The 16,682-nt window shown below is 30.2% G+C and overlaps 5 protein-coding genes across 10 annotated transcripts; 3 read left to right on the plus strand and 2 right to left on the minus strand.

Annotated features, from left to right (window-relative positions):
- Positions 1 to 119: 119 nt before the first annotated feature.
- Positions 120 to 3,938, plus strand: LOC146536740 (uncharacterized). Of its 5 annotated transcripts, none has more exons than XR_014878181.1 (6): positions 120 to 707; positions 801 to 972; positions 1,085 to 1,885; positions 1,953 to 2,197; positions 2,276 to 3,639; positions 3,706 to 3,938. XR_014878181.1 is itself a non-coding variant. In XM_085188975.1 (6 exons), exons 2-5 carry the CDS (start codon positions 801 to 803, stop codon positions 3,185 to 3,187), a joined length of 2,130 nt encoding a protein of 709 aa, XP_085045101.1. In that variant the 5' UTR covers positions 120 to 707; the 3' UTR covers positions 3,188 to 3,204; positions 3,706 to 3,938. The 5 variants fall into 5 exon arrangements, 4 of the variants coding, with proteins under 4 accessions (XP_085045101.1, XP_085045098.1, XP_085045099.1 ...); XM_085188975.1 differs by having other exon boundaries at positions 2,276 to 3,204; XM_085188972.1 differs by having other exon boundaries at positions 2,276 to 3,179.
- Positions 3,939 to 4,683: 745 nt separating this feature from the next.
- sav (scaffold protein salvador) lies at positions 4,684 to 8,494 on the plus strand. Its single transcript, XM_085188978.1, has 10 exons — positions 4,684 to 5,122; positions 5,234 to 5,402; positions 5,540 to 5,621; positions 5,694 to 5,804; positions 5,885 to 6,017; positions 6,753 to 6,863; positions 7,026 to 7,203; positions 7,614 to 7,750; positions 7,861 to 7,993; positions 8,169 to 8,494. Exons 1-10 carry the CDS (start codon positions 5,038 to 5,040, stop codon positions 8,236 to 8,238), a joined length of 1,209 nt encoding a protein of 402 aa, XP_085045104.1. The 5' UTR covers positions 4,684 to 5,037; the 3' UTR covers positions 8,239 to 8,494.
- Positions 8,492 to 9,190, minus strand: LOC146536742 (uncharacterized). Its single transcript, XM_085188979.1, has 2 exons — positions 8,881 to 9,190; positions 8,492 to 8,758 (listed from the first exon to the last, which is right to left on the minus strand). Exons 1-2 carry the CDS (start codon positions 9,092 to 9,094, stop codon positions 8,607 to 8,609), a joined length of 366 nt encoding a protein of 121 aa, XP_085045105.1. The 5' UTR covers positions 9,095 to 9,190; the 3' UTR covers positions 8,492 to 8,606.
- Positions 9,191 to 11,272: 2,082 nt separating this feature from the next.
- Positions 11,273 to 14,022, plus strand: LOC146536743 (uncharacterized). Of its 2 annotated transcripts, none has more exons than XM_085189442.1 (3): positions 11,273 to 11,569; positions 11,671 to 11,821; positions 12,172 to 14,022. In XM_085189442.1, the coding sequence occupies exons 2-3, from the start codon at positions 11,780 to 11,782 to the stop codon at positions 13,909 to 13,911; spliced, it is 1,782 nt and encodes a 593-aa protein (XP_085045568.1). In that variant the 5' UTR covers positions 11,273 to 11,569; positions 11,671 to 11,779; the 3' UTR covers positions 13,912 to 14,022. The 2 variants fall into 2 exon arrangements, with proteins under 2 accessions (XP_085045568.1, XP_085045567.1); XM_085189441.1 differs by having other exon boundaries at positions 11,273 to 11,565.
- On the minus strand, positions 14,018 to 16,148 carry mRpL9 (mitochondrial ribosomal protein L9). Its single transcript, XM_085189443.1, has 5 exons — positions 15,957 to 16,148; positions 15,689 to 15,848; positions 15,157 to 15,326; positions 14,857 to 15,057; positions 14,018 to 14,232 (listed from the first exon to the last, which is right to left on the minus strand). The coding sequence occupies exons 1-5, from the start codon at positions 16,026 to 16,028 to the stop codon at positions 14,074 to 14,076; spliced, it is 762 nt and encodes a 253-aa protein (XP_085045569.1). The 5' UTR covers positions 16,029 to 16,148; the 3' UTR covers positions 14,018 to 14,073.
- Positions 16,149 to 16,682: the final 534 nt, after the last annotated feature.

Here is a 16,682-nt window from a genome sequence, read left to right on the forward strand (position 1 = left end):
TTACTTATTGTAGTTTATATTTATCATCCATACAGTATAAAAACAAATTAAATATGGTCGGCGATTCACAATTCATCATAACTGATATATACATATATTAAATATCCTTGTCCCTATCCTTATTACATACACTGTAAGTAAACTTACACTGCATACACCTGAAAGATGTAATATTATAGAATTGACACATGTTTTGAATATTCATAATATATTGATTAATGAATAATATTAATATTATTATAATGCAACCTGGCTTTTACACAACTTTTATTTTTTTTCTAAAATCTCGACACTACTACAGACTTTTAAGTAAAGTAGTTATGTGCCTCCTGCATAAAATGGAGGCATTCACTGCCTAAAAATATCTAGAGACAAGTCATCGTTAAAAATGTCCTAAAGCAAAGTAAATCAATTAGTCGCAATATCTTTGATTTTTTAAAACCTTATTTGAAATAAAATTTAAAATACAGTTTGAAGTAGACAATAAATGTAAAGTATAAAAAAAGAGAAGTTTTTTTTACACAAGTATTACTGAAATTCTTTTGATGTACATAGTTCGGCGCCTATAGTATTAACTTTGACAAAAAATCCATAATTCTGATGATGTGTCGGGTGGTACCATCGCCATAGCTACAAAGTGCAAACATAGGATTACTTCACTGTTCACTCGCCTGGTCTGGTACTGAAGTGCTGCTGTAATTGTTAAGGTAAATATTTTTTTTCGCATTTTGTAATTTTTAACACATTTAATATAGATACATATGTATACAATATTATCTTTCTATTTTTTATAATTCTAGATGAATCTCCGAAGCTCATGTTTTTATGAGGCTCGTACTCCCAAAATGCCTACAGGTCTAGTAGAGTTGATGGAAGATCTTTCTAAGGATGTTCTTAAAAACAATCCGACCGATATATATTCTTTTTGTGCTAACCATATGAAAAAGTTACTTATAATTCGGGATGGTTCCAGTATGTGTTTTTTTTTGTATCTTTAATTTCGATTTGCTCTAATTCTTATTATAATAGAATACAACAAAATGTTTAGTTTAGTACTGTTGTAATTACATATTTTTTATTATAGAATCGAAAAAAACACCAAATATCGATCAAAAAATTGAAATGGCTAAAATGAAAGTAAGAGAAAGAGCTGCTCTGCGGTGTAAAAATTACGATAAGAAATTAGCAGAAATGTCCAACAACACAAACTACCTTAAAAAATCCACACAAGTTTCAGATATGAACGTAAAGGAGTATGTGCAAGAACGTGTCGTAAAAATACTTGAAAATGATTTAGATGATAATAAAGAACACGAAATGACTGCTCCGGTTGACAACGAAAATCTAAAATCTCAAACTGTTAGCGATAATCCAACGTTAACAGAAATAACTAGTAAAAGTCTAGATAAAAATGAGGCCAGTTTGTCAGCTCAGTTTTTAGATCAAGTCTCAGAAAATCTACTTTCTCAAGACATGCATATTAATAAAGATAACAATAGTATCAATATTTTAGAGGAAAACATAATAAATGAAATAACTAATGTAAATGTTATTGAGGACAAAATTGTAAATAAAACAGTATTCTTTTCTGAAGCGTTAACTAAAACAGAAGAAATCAATAAAAGAGAAGATGATAAAAAGGTGTTCCAAGTAGAGGTGGAAAATTATAAGTATGACAATTCAGAATATGATTATACAAATCAAGAAGAAGATAAAAATACTGTAAAAGATGGTGACATGGATTATTTAAATAGTTCTAAAATAGAGGTTAATGCAAATGATACTGAGGAACTTAAAAAAATAAACCATGACAATGTTACAGATAATTTTAAAAACGACTCTATTTCTGATTTAATTGCGCCTGAAAACAACGATTCTAATAAAGGTAAAGCAAGACTTAATTAACTATTCTTATGTAAGTGAGGTAGGTTCTAATTCAGATAATTTTATAGAAACTAAATCAAGTGAAGATAAGAACAGTGAAACAATTGATGGCAAACAATTTAAGGATGATAGTTGTAAAATGGAATATAGTGACACACGGAATACAATTAATAATCATTCAATGGATTTAGAGACTGCTGCTATTACGATACAAAAGGTGTTTCGCTCTTTCCTTTTCAGAAATAAGACACAAAGTATAGAGGATGTTACTAATATTGATGTCAATTTATTAATAGGAGATAAACAAAATAAGGTACTTCAAGGATTATTTACAATTATATTTAAATTAAATCAGCAGTTAGTAGTATTTTGTTTAAAATTTAGTTATTAGGCTTTTTTGCAGGATGACAAGGAAGAGTCAAATATTAATAAAGTCAAAGACAGAAGAACTTTAGGTATAAACAGAATGGATACTGTGTTACAAACGGTGAATGAAGAAAAATCTTTGTCTTTATCAACCGACGACTCCTCCACTATATCCAGCGCTGCTACAATAATTCAGGCACATGTTAGAGGGTTTTTAGTGAGAAACAAGTTAAATACTAACAAAACTACATCTAGCACGTCCGGAATAGATTCTGATGCGCAGTCATTTACTTCTTTAGAAGGTGACAATGATAATCGTAAAAACAAAACCATTTTAAACATCCACATTGTTCCAGAAACAGGCAATTTTATGAGCAGGGATGAGAGCATGCTCACATCTATTGATTTATCTTTAGATGGTAGCCCTCCGGACTCTACTAATTTGCATCCATTAGGATATGATAAAAGTGAACGTAGAAAGTTAAAACGAGAAGATGCAATTCAATCTATATCCCCTCCAAGTAATAACAGTGGAAAATTAAGTGAGGATATTGATTCTGTTAAAGAAATAATGATTAATAATGACAGCAATGATCAGCAAGGGGTTACAACAGAAGCCAATACCGATATTACTGATAAAAATACTCTTTCAACCAATGTTATGAATGATGAAAATATTACTACTATGATTGACGATGTCAAAATTGAGGAGGAAGAGCTCGTGAAATCTGATGATTCAATGAATCTTAAGCGTCTCAGTACTTTGATAGAGATGACTTCGGATGAAATGGATGTCATCACTCCAAGCACTAACGTTGAGGATCACACATCAGAATCTGAAAGTGATATTAAATTATTGCATTCGGGAGAGTGCCATGATATAGTTCTGCCTACGAAAGTGTCTAGGAATGACGCGTCTATCGTCCGTGGTGAGTGAAGACATCTTATTGTCAGGTGATAATACTTTCCCTTCTTTTAAGGCCAAGGCATGAGTGCTTAGAGTTATTTTGTCTTATGTAGTTAGAAGCCTATTATTTAAATTTATACAAAATATATAATATTTTGAAAACTAAACTATTATGATTAAAACTACTATGATTAACGAAATTATCTATTGTAAATAAGGAAAATAATATAATACACTTTATTAAAACATATTAAACACAGAGTAGATTGTCGCAGATATCTAGATTGATTATCATAAGATTTTTTATAACACGTAGCTCTATATGAAATATTGTAGTGTTGGGAGTTAATGTAGTTAAAGTAATTGTGCATTGGTTTTTATATTATACGTAGAAGGTATTGTTGGCATTTTTATGCTTATTTAATGTTCTATGATAATATTCGATGATGGAGCTTTAAAGAATAATGAATATTTTTAATCAGGTAGTATCATGTTGATTTTTTGTTCTTTTTATAATTTTAAATACTTAATTCATTTTCACTTTACAGAGTTCCAAAATGTGGTGGTGTATTTTTTGCTTTGGAATAATGCTTAGAACACGAATCGAGACTTGATCAAATATTGCTACCATAAAAATGTCATCACTATTAAATATTATTATTTTGAATAGTGGCTTATTTAAACTGTTTGTGTTATTTTGTCAATTATAATATTGATGTTATTTTGAAGTAACATATACCAATAAATCTTTATATATTAATTGTATTGATCTCAATAGTTATAACATTTTTTATTTCACATCCGTCGTGAACGTTGTCGTGGCGTGTCAGTGGGTCATTTTCTAGCTGTTTAATCGATGATGGTGGTCCAATACCAAAAACGTTTGCTTAAAATTATTTTAATTTCCTCGTTCGGGTAAGGCAAGCGCGACGTTGGGCTCCGCTATTCCAGACATCTTTGGTGAAAGTTTAGATAGGAGTCTAAATACAGAGTATTGGTAAGAAACTCTTAGATTACATTTAAAAATTGTTGAATCTAATATCTGACTATTAGTAAATAAAAAAATCTATAAAAAATTACAAATACTGAAGATAAAAGAAAAATGTATTTATAATAATCTTTTGTAGTACTTACTAATAATTGAGTTGCAGAATCAGTATATTTTAAGATACGAGAAGACTCGCCTATGTTAATAGTATTTTTCATACAAATAAAAATTCTAGGGCCGCGTAAGCCGATCGAGCTGGAGCGATACAGTGTTCGATAGCCACAGTCGCAGTGATGCAGTGTTTTATTGAGAAATTTCTATATTAGTTCTTGAAATAGACATTTTTGGTATATCTTGGTCTATTAACATTATTAGTTGAAAGCATCACATCATAATACCTCATCTCATGATTTATTCGCAAACATGGATGTTTAAATTTTATTTTGCTTAAATAGCTAGTTTAACCACAAAAATATTTTTTGATCAATAAATAACTGGAATAAGATATTTATTTTATTTTGATGTGATGCTAGTAATAAAACTCGTCAAATAATATTCTACTAAGAGGATGTTACTGCTTACAATATGTATTTTATTATCAAATTGCTGAATTACGTTTCCAAACACCAAAGACAATATTTTATGCTACGGTGCATCTTTCTACTGCATGCTAAAGAAGTATAAAAGTACTACTTGTCGTGTCAGCCTACTAATGTCATTAAGTCATAAACAAACTTCATTTTGACAAGTAGACAACAATAAAAATATATTTAATAGTCAAATGTCTTCCTGAAAGATGTAAATAAAGTTTACACAGTTATATTAGTCTAAATTAACAATATTGTTCATACGTGCATTTGCCTAGAACAACGAAATCGGTTGTGTACACAAAATGATATCTAGAAAAGGGCAAAAAGCAATTAATGAAGGAGTAGTGGGCAAATATGTAAAAAAAGATACTCCTCCGGATTTGCCAAGTAAGTTTATAACAATTAAAAAGGAAACTTATATATACACAATTTTATTTCAACTGTATAATGGACAACATTAAATAATTTAAATTTTTAATACAAACTATCTCATTTAAGTCATCAATGTTTGGACTACTGGAAACAACAGGAGACCGCGCAGCCAGCCTTTTGGTTCAAATGATGGAAACACACAGAGCATAGAAAATAAATTTGGTAAAGCCCAAACTATGAGTGGTCATGCTGGAAAATATACTCCTAGTGAATCTGTACCTAATTTGGCTCATAGGTGAGTTTTGGTACCATATAATTGAAATTAAGAACAGGTGTAATAATTTTATGAAGTTTTCAAACACCATTTGCTTATTTCCTAAAATAATTAGACTACATATATTTATACTAAAGAAAGTTTTTACTATATTGCAGATTTGCAAGTTTGTCTACTGCCAGTGACACAGCAAGTACTTCAAGTAACTTCACCTCTCAATTTCATTTAGACACTAACTTGGTATGTTATATTTATACAAATATTCAAGTTAATTGATTGATTTATGTGTCATATATACAACATTATTTTTAGGCTTCCCATTCAACATTGAATGAAATTGATGATTCCTTTAGTAGACAAACCAGCCATCGTTATTTTAGACAAACACAACCAGAAGATCCTATATATCAAAACCAACAACAGGTATTTACTATTTTGTAGTAATGTAATCATCTTTGAAAACTACACACATTACTATTTTCTATTATTACTTTCTTATATAGGTTCAACAACAAAAACAACAGCAGTATAGTTCAAGAGAATCAAGTATGCCAAGGATATCATCAAATTTGAGCCTTACTCCACGGCTTCATCCTCCATCTCCTCTCTCTTCAATTAGAACTCATGTTACAGATTGTAAGTATTTTTTATAGCCTATAAGAAAATATTATATATTTGTAATAAGTGAGGTTTTTCTCTTCTGTCTGTGTACTTTTTCCCATATAACAATGTAGGCAGAGACTGTTTAAACACAGAATTCTCAGCTTTCCACCTGTATGTCTAAAACATTGTGTGTTTATTGATGACTAATTCACAACTAATACATTTTCAAGTGGTTACTGCCCTACCACCTATTTAAAAAATAAGTTTTATTTATTATGCTTACAAAGTTATATTTTGTTATGAAAACCAAATGTATTAATTGTATGTCTAAATATCAAGATATACATAATAATAACATCAATGCATGTCTTTGTACAAAACTGATTTTGGAGTTCACTACATAGATATGTATAGAGAGTGTTGTGGTGCAAGGGCAAATGTGTGCAACTGTAAAATAATGATATATTTTTATTTCCTCATCCTAGTAACAGGAGCATGGTGTTCAGTTCCACTATGCAACCAGATATATCTCAAGGATTTGGTGAAAAGTGGGAAATAAAAGCAGCTTAATGGGAATGGAGTGTCTTAACACTAGGTTCCCCAGTACCATCTGCCTACCCAGTTAAGTGCTGGAAACAGTGTGATTTGTGAAGCTAAAAGAATTTACAATAATTATTTTATAATACAATGCTATTTAGTAAATAGCATTGTAATATAAATAGTATTTGTATATGTATGTTACTCAAAATAATCTATTACTTTTTACAGCTTATTCAACAGCAAGTCCATCATCTCCCATATATTCAAATTATGTTAGTACACCGGCCCTCACATATCACAATAAGGGTCATGCTGGCAATATCATATCTTCTAGTCAAGGTACTTTCTGCCATTTATCTACATAATTATTTTTTTTTAGGTGGAGAAATAAAAAAGTGTTTAAATTATTAGATAATCTCACACCGTTCTCCAAGTAGGAAATCACAAGCATTGAGGTTATATGCATGTATATAATGTTACTATAACATAATAAAACGTCAGGATCTGATGAATGTGAACTGCCGTTGCCGCCGGGCTGGTCAGCGGACAGGACGCTGCGCGGCCGCCGCTACTACATGGACCACAACACGCAGACCACGCATTGGACCCATCCGCTGGAGAGTGTGCCTCGACCTTGGCACCGCGTGTCTACACCTCACCATGGAGTGTATTATTTTAAGTATGATGAAATTCTTTTACCTTCATGCTGTATCCCGCATTTATGTGGCATAGTATTCAGAGGGAATCTAGTGTTAAGGTATTTTACTTTCTGCCCAATTTTTAAGAGAATCGCACCCAATCAAACGATTGTCTCCTACAAAGTCTCTAAGTATAAAAAGTATTATTCTCTTCATTAAAAGTTAATTCTCAAATATAGTATTAAAAATTATATTCTATTGTTATCTATATATAAATAATATCTAGATGTACCTTAAATATAGATAACTAGATAAATTTATATGCCATAGAAGTGGGACTGAGAGGGTATAAAAGCAAAATATTTCTCACAAGAGATATTTTGCTTTTATACCTCTCAGTGTCCAGATCCACAACTTTTCAAAACATGGTTTTTTATATATCTTTTTCCAGTGAAATCACTCATCAAACTACTTATGCACATCCATGCTTAGTTGGAGGGTGTTACTTGGTCAGTCCCCTAGTACCAACCTTGGTCCCTCCTTATTTATTGGAAGAAATACCACATTGGCTCATTGTCTATTCAAAAGGTAAGTAACTTATTACTTAAAATCCATAGAGATACTATAATGTACATAATATTGTTTACATAAATGTATAAAGAATTGGAAATATATTTAAAAAATTTAAACTATTATAGCTGATCAAGAATTGGACCATAAGCTGAGATGGAATATGTTCCGTTTAAGTGAGCTTGATTGTTACTCAGACATGTTAACCAGACTCTATAAGCAGGAACTACAGCTTATTGTGATGAAATATGAACAATATAGGTACTGTTAAATATGTTCTTCCTATTAAGATGTTATAATTTCATTTTGAAAGTATTATGTATGTAATATTTCTTATACTTTTATTTACATAAAATTAATGTTTGCTTAAGTTAACTATACTGTACATATAACAATTACTCTTATACTTCTTGTTCTAACAAGTGTTTTCTTTCAGATCTGCATTACTCCAAGAACTTGAAAGAAGACGACATGCCAAGTCATGTCATTCACATTCAAATTATTAAGTCAAATAAAATTGCCTTAATGACCTGTGATCATTATTATTTAAGATTAATTGTACATAAATAAATGTAAAAGAATGCCTTATTTGAAAATAAGTGCCTTGTCTATGAACAATATGTAAAACAGTTTCATTATATATTTTAATTTCAGAATTTTTAATTTGTCTTAAGAATAATGTATTTTATACAAAAAAAATATGTTATATACCTTATGTGAAAAATGTTTATATATAGACAATAAATAATAAATTATGACTTATGATGTATTTATTTTTATTAATCTTATAAATATAATACACTATATTTACATTTTAAATTGTGAACAATGTAAACATGTATTTTTTTTTAATTAATTTCTAACATTAAATAAATTATGGGCTAATTAATTCTTCTGCATTTTGAGTCTTATTTCCTTGCCTAACTTCCTCACCATCAACAATTTCATATTCATCTACTTTTTTAAATCCTGAAATCCTAACAACCTTTGCATCTTTAATGCCTAATGTTTTAGCCCATGCACGACCTGTAACATATGTGTTTATTAGCCAATATACGGCAATGACAAAGTACTAGTATTTTTTGTTTATATTTCATTGCAGTGAGCAATTTTTACTTATTTTTAATCTATTTATATACAAACCGTACCTGGAGACATAGCTTGTTCTTCTTCTGTTTTAAGACCATAATATTGGGCCCAATCGGCTTTTCCTTGATAAAAATTATAAATGAGTATACCAAAGGCATTCCAAGCGCAAAAAGCATAAGCGAAACTAAGTCGTCGTTTCCATAAAACTGCTACATCCCCAGGTATTGGCTTTGTTCTACGTCGAACAAACCTGTGCCACCATTTGTAAATCATTTTATAAAGTAATTATATAATCTTTATTATAGTAACATTATAAATATAACCTAAAGCTACATAAAAGTCATAACACTATGACTGACGTCTGTCATTCAGTAGTATATGTTCCTTGTTCAGTAATGACAACATAGACAACTTTAACAGATTAAACTTTTCCGCGTTGTTCACTCCAGAACAAAATAATGAAATAGAAGAAAAAATCTCAAATCAAATCTACACAATCACCTACAATTAAATTTAGGGTGGCCACAACTTGCTGGTTGTACTGTAATAAAGGGGACACGGATCTCATTAACTATTTATATTCTCTTTGTCACCGGCGAACAATGCATTAAATTTCAGAAATCCTTACTTCACAGCTGCCACAACTCATAAGTCGTACTGTACAGTATGAAAATCATGGTTCATACTGCGTACCATCGACGAATTTATTTATATTTTTGTAGTTCTCGTCAACATTTTGATTAAAAAGATTTTCGTACGTTTAAGAATAAATTATCATGTAAAATTTTAGAAATACTATTTTAAATTGGAACGGAAAATGAAGAACGCCATATGAAATCAAATATCTTTATATAAAATATATATTTACGAAAGGCTTTTATTGCCTAGCCCTTTTAGTACTATTACAAAGATCTTATTATAGGTTTGAAATGATAGATAGTTCTAGATTTGTCAATAATAGTGAATTATTGGAGACTTAATTATGACATCTATTTTAATGAATAATGAATATCAAAAAGAATAAAAGAACGATCAGGAGCAAATCTAAAATAAGATAAAAAATAGTAATCTTATAATACTAAACGTATGATTTTTTTGACTATAATGTAATTAATAAACCATGTTGAGGATGATGAGAAATCAAACTTTACCGAAATATATGCAATTGTAAGCATTAAACAACATATTAAAATTTGTATATTAAATCTTATACCTAATATTTATTTGTAAAATAAGTTATATTTATAATTATAGTTGAATTTAGACGAAAATAGACAACGACAAAAGTAGAATGTGTAGAATATTCGGTTATGCAGGTTCAAAATATGATTCAATCCCCACTCGAGGAAATTAAATATTTATTTAAATTTATATTTCCATTTCGTCGCTCTGGTGTCGAGGTAAAGCGTGACGTTGAGTTCCGTCAATCAACACGCAATGCCTACATTAAGTATTTGGAGGTGGGGAACTAACTGGCGAGCGAACGAACCCCAGGTTCCTTCTGTCTACCCTGCTGAGTCTGAGATACAGCGTCAAATGTGGTGTAGGCGGTTAGTTCATGCCCACCCCAGAAATTTTATAAATAAAAAAAATCCTCGAAACGTTAAAAAAACAACATTTACCTACACGACACATCAGGCTAACAGTTATGAATGATTTTCTTTTTCTTCATTATCAGTTATCCTGAAGAAAAAGAAAACTTAATGATTCCTTGCCTTGCTTTCCAAGTATAATAACCAAATATACAAAGCAAATGCATTTATTATTATTAAACAATTCTATTATTGTCTTGAAAATTCTCATTAATCAGATTATAAATTTCTCTTCATATAAAATCGGTAAAACTGTGTTCGTGACAAGGTCATATAAATACAATAGAAGGTCAATCTTTAGTTTATCGCATCCATTTTACTGAAAACATGGTACTACCAGGGGAAAGATACCGCAAGTGTCTTACATACTAAGCCTACCCACAAAAGAAATGTAATTGACGATCCCTCCCTATATAAATGCTTTTTGAACTACTAACAAGGGTGGTTTTCGAATACACGCATAAATAACATTTTTTTTATTAAAAAAAAGAACATTAAAGCTACACCTCTTATTAGCTTAAAAGAGCGATAAAAACATTTGCGATTTTTTGCTTTCGAATTACGTACGAACGTCACCTCAAGTAAGTAAGGAACGGAGTGTCTTAACACTAGGTTCCCTGGGTAGGCAGGATATGTGCGGGATACAGCGTGAAGCTGTTTTTTTTATAGGCGTTGCTTCTCAATAATAGTTTATATAGATAGTAGAAGTTTTTCTATTATTGAACATGGAGTAAGGTGAGTAGGAAGGCAGACCCTGGCAATAGCCGGGATTAATGCCAGGATGAAGAAGAAGAAGAAACCAACGAAGAAGTTGGTGTTGAAGATTAAAAAGTGTCACTGTATTTATATTTAAAAGTAAAATAATCATGTTGGTACAAAAAAGATACTTAATCGAGGAAAAAATACTTTCACTATTACAATTCTAGAAAGTCTAGATGTATTTTGTTAAAAAAAATATATCTAGGCTACTTATATGATTATTTCAATTCGACGTTATGTGAACGCACACAGCGTTTTGCGAAAGTTACCTTAGCGAAATTGCAGACCTTACTAAAGGTCGAGTTGTCATTACCATGTTTACGTTTCCCTAGGTCGCGCGTTTGTACTTGTGATTGATTAATTTTCCGAATTAATGGGAAAATCTGGGAAAAAGTACGTGAGTAAAAAAGGTCCCCTTACGCTTTCCGGACCTTCCTCTAAATAAATAGAAGACTTGCAATGAAATTTGTAATTATTTGCAATACATTTTATTTTTAGAGTTAAATCTGATAAAATAAACGCACTAAGAAAACAATATGACGCTTTTCTCGAAGAGGACAAAAAACGAAAAGACAGAAATGAATTTATTTTGGGACGTCTTGAAGATATGCGATTTTCTAATACAGTTTCAGTACCGGTCCACCACCAGGTAAATTATTGTTTACACTTTTTTTACCTGTTATTTATTTTAAATGTAGCTTACATTGATTGATTGTATTCTTATTACCTATTCTAAGTAGGTACATTTAGATCATAATAGCGCAAGAGCACAAGAGTGTGACTGTAACTCAACTTATTATTTATTACTAAGTATTTACATTTTTTCGCTCTAGCACCAAGAAAGAGTAAATTAAGAGGTTTCTTTACTTTAAAGTGAATTAAGCATTGCAACCAAATTGCTTTGAAATTGAAATTGTAGAACAGAAAAATGGCACCCTACTAGGGATATGTACGCATGTGTTACATAGGCACACTCTTTATATTTGTTTTTTGTTTCAGAAAATACAATCCATGAGAGATTATTATACTTTCCCACAAAGATCGTACATTAGTAAATCAGAATGCGTCAATCATAAACAACTTAGGAGGGATCAAAGTATCTCAGTATCTCCTTACGATGAAAATTTAGAAGAAACGTTAACATTTAAAGAAATTAGTACAAAATATATATTGATTCCTAAACTTCAATCAACATTTCAAAGAAAAACAGCTTTTGCAGATTCTCCGATGAAAAATATTTCAGATACTGACTGGAAAACGAAATACCATATTCTAGATGAACTTAAACAAAATGAAAAAGAAACAACGAACGACAATGAAATAGCAGATTTACATAAAGAAAATAATATGTTATATACAGATATACCCTCCGATATAATACATAAAGAAAATCCTTTACCAGATAGCGATGAAAAAAACGAACATAAAAGACACAAAAATGAATTATGTGGCGAAAAGATGGATCAATCAGAGAAAAACGAAAGTTTAAATATCTATTTAGAAAATCAAGATGTTATTGAAAACAAAGCCGAATATATTGAGAATACCATTGAAAATGTAAAAGATTCTAAATTAACGGTTGAACCTTATGAAAAAGAAACTAAATTACATGAAGAAATATATGACTCTAAAGAGCAAATGAAAGAAAAGAGTTTAACTGATAGTACTTTGATAGAATTACATTCAACAGCAAATGAACAAGAACAAATTACAGAAATAAAAGAAACTAAAGACTATTTGCAGGAAAAAGATCAACATATTAATTTAGTGAATAAAATTGAAGGAGAAATAAACGAAGCACGCATTAGCGATGCTCAAGGTGGTGACAACTTCAATACATACCATCACGGAAATAGTTTTGAGAATTATGAAGGTAATGAAATAACAAACGAGGAAATAAACCAAGAATTAAATAATACCAATACTGGTATTACTGAATTAACTCTAGAAAAAGAGGAAGAACACGATAGTAAAGATATAATTTTAAATGATACAGAAGAATACAAAGCTGATGAAGACCATTTGGATAGTAAAGAATTATCTTATGTTGAAGTTGGTGAAGTAGTAGACAATCAGGATAACCATATTAGCAACGATCATGTAGTGTATGCTACAGAAAATGAAGACTATATCAGTAACCAAAGTAACAATGAGCCCGAGGCTTATTCTAAAGGAAATGAAAATTATACAAATGAGGAATACACTTATTATGACGAGTCTCATCAAGAACCTTATACTAGTGAAATCAATGAACATGAAGAGTCCTCACAACGTTATGATCCAAGTTATGAACAGCAGTATGCTAATAACTATGAAGATCCTAATGTGGCACAATACCAAAACCAACAATATGAAATGGAAAATACTTATGAACAACAAGATACCAACAATATAGCGTATGATAATCAAAATGAAGGTGATGACAATTATGGATATAGTAATTCAGAAAACATTGGCATTACTGACCAGTCACAGCCTGAAACTATATACAACTATGAAAATGAGATAATTGATAACCAACAGTATGATAGCAATTCACAGCAAGAATATCCAGTAACACAAAATGAGCAATACGGCCAACACCAAGAATATAATGAATCTGAAGTGACAGAAACTGTACTAGATACTGACAATGGACTCGCAGAAAATATGGCCGGAAGTGTAAATGATAGTGTAAAAACTATTAATAATACTGAAGAAATTTCCGAAAATGTTCAATCTGATGTCACATTGCCATAAAGTCTACTAGAATTTTATATTTATTCAAAAATATGCATCAATATTGTTATCAATTTAGTAATGCAACAATTAATGATTTTTGGTTGAAATAAATAAAATACAGATAACATATATATTTTCTTATATTTTAAACTAACTGCTCACACATATACTCCACATTAACTAATTAGCTAAAGGCATGTTTTCTAGAATAGGAGCCTGGTCTGGAATCAGAGCTTCTTGAGGTTTTTTCCAATGAGCTTCTACCCATGGTAGTCTCTCAAGACCTGTAGCCCAGTGATGGATTCTACATCTCACATTGACTTGTTCTTTGTTATTTATCTATCAAAAGATAAAAATAATAAATACATTATAAACTTAAAAATTAATACAAGGAACAGAAGACAGAAATATGATTTTAGTCTCTTAGTCTTTTACGCAAAAGTAACTTTTATAGATTATAATCTTTCTTGTTCTGACTAACTGACATTCACAAGATATATTAATATAGCACCTCCATAGAAATTGGTCAATATGATGAGCATTTTCTGACAATGTTCTTGACAATGTTTTATTTTTTCCCTGATCAGCCAAAGTTTACACAGTTTGTATTTTTTTTTATTTTATCCCACAAAGCAAGATAGGTAGAGAGAACCTGATGTCATTATATTTAATTTTCTACTTTTGCCTGTCTCCAAACAAATTCAATCCAATTATGATAATTCAGTCCAATTATGCTTAGCTTGCTCATTTTCATTCTTCATCACTTTAGTGTTTTGGATCCAGGCAAAAGTGCTTAGCTTGCCTTAATAGGCTACATAAGACAGCTTATTTGTATCTAATTGTTTTTTTTTTGCTTTTGATAAGGCCACCATCACACATGTTAATCTCAGTAACTACATACATACTACAGTACATATTTTCTTTTTCTTAATGTCAATCTTAAGGAATTTAACAAAAACTTACTTTAACTGTAACATAAAATTCTTTTTCTTGTAGACTCAGATCTGGACCTTTGATAGTGACAGGTGGCATTGTTATTGCATATTCAGGCACAACATATCCAGCTTTACGAAAACTTGTCCTAACATGCCAAGGTTCCAGTGTCCATGGTTGAGTTTTGCTCATTGATATTTGTAATACAAGACGAGACAAGCATCCCATTGTCTAAAATTATTATATTAAAACATTACAGTAATATAAAATAATTAAATATGTTTTATAAGCTATTATTTTGTTTGTTGTTATTATGAAGGATGAACTCACCCTTTGAACATATGGGGAACTATATTTTGATTCTACTTTTGGCTTACTCTCATCTACTTTATATTTTTCCAAATTTTGCGGATTTGTGTATGCAGCTAAGCCAGGCATAAGGTAATTTTTATACGCAACTGTTGGTTTTAAAGTTAAAATATCCCCAGCATTTCCCACACCTATAAAATGATATTAAACTATTATATTTAAATTAGAATTTAAAAAAAATATTATATACTCTTCCTAGACTAGATAATGATCAAATCACTAATAGTGATAAGGTCACCTTTGCATACTACCTCTATGCGCTAAATGTGTTTATTGTGTTGTTTTTTATTTTTATGTGTTTTCAATATTGGTTTATATTTATTTTGCAAAATGTTTTATTTCCTGTATGTATGAAATAAAGAGTTTTATCTATCTATCTATCAAAATTTAAATAGTATACATTTTTAAACTAAATAATATATAAAAACATTCAAAGAAATTTAACTTCATTTATGTTTTCTAGCTCAAATATTTCTTTGTTATATATTCTTACCATCCACAAATTGGTTTAAAATTACTTTCATGTCTGGACTTTTGGCAATATTTGTATCCTCAACTAGATCATACACAAAATGTCTAGCTCTGAATTTGGACGGTCTTCCACCTTTCTTGTGCAATGGTGGTGGCCATTTCCTTTTTAATATAAAAGTATTCTATAAAGAGACAAAATAAAAATTACAAATGAATCAAGAAGACAATTTTTTGTAAAAATTCTATTCAGGCAAACAATTAGTAAATGTACGTGGATATTAAATGTTTACCCTGGTCTGCTGAAGACATAATTGAGGACCCGCAGAGAGAAACATTGACATAGATGAGCGTACACCAAACATTTTAATTATTTACAAAATTCACAAATAATAAACTTAAATTGTAGGTTAAAAAATTATATGTTATACACGGGTGACAGGTATAGGTAATAGATTAAGTAAATGATTAAGATCACAGACAATGTATAAATTTGTCAGGTTATCATACATTTATATTGTCAGTGGTACCGTACTCAACGTTATTAGAGAGATCAGATTAGAAAAGTATCAAATAGATTTATTCTTTTTATTCAGCTTTACACTTTATTTTTTATTTAGTAGGTTTGGAAAAGAAAAGCTATTGTTAAAACACTATGCACTTTCTTTTTGAATTCGAAACAATGTTCAATGACGTACTTAATTTCAAGCTGCACTTAGTTTAAATAGATGGGAAGAATAAAAATCACTGTTGCACTTACAATGATACGCTACCCTCTGCGCCGCAATCGCCTTAATAAAATTAAATAATGGCTCATTCATAATATTACTTACTTATATATTAGCTTAAATTCGTATTTAGCTAAATTATCAATAACTATAATTCCGAGATATTTGCAATGTCATATTTACTATATAAAAAATTAAATTTAATGCTCTTTAATAATATTTATGTTTTCCATTATCAGAATTCAACGCCGCATTTTCTCTTTTTACCAGAGCGAAGAATTGAAAATAACT

Source organism: Heliconius melpomene, chromosome 8, assembly GCF_056956725.1.
Source record: "Heliconius melpomene rosina isolate 202511_hmr_F chromosome 8, ASM5695672v1, whole genome shotgun sequence".
NCBI classification, from domain to species: Eukaryota; Metazoa; Arthropoda; class Insecta; order Lepidoptera; family Nymphalidae; genus Heliconius; species Heliconius melpomene.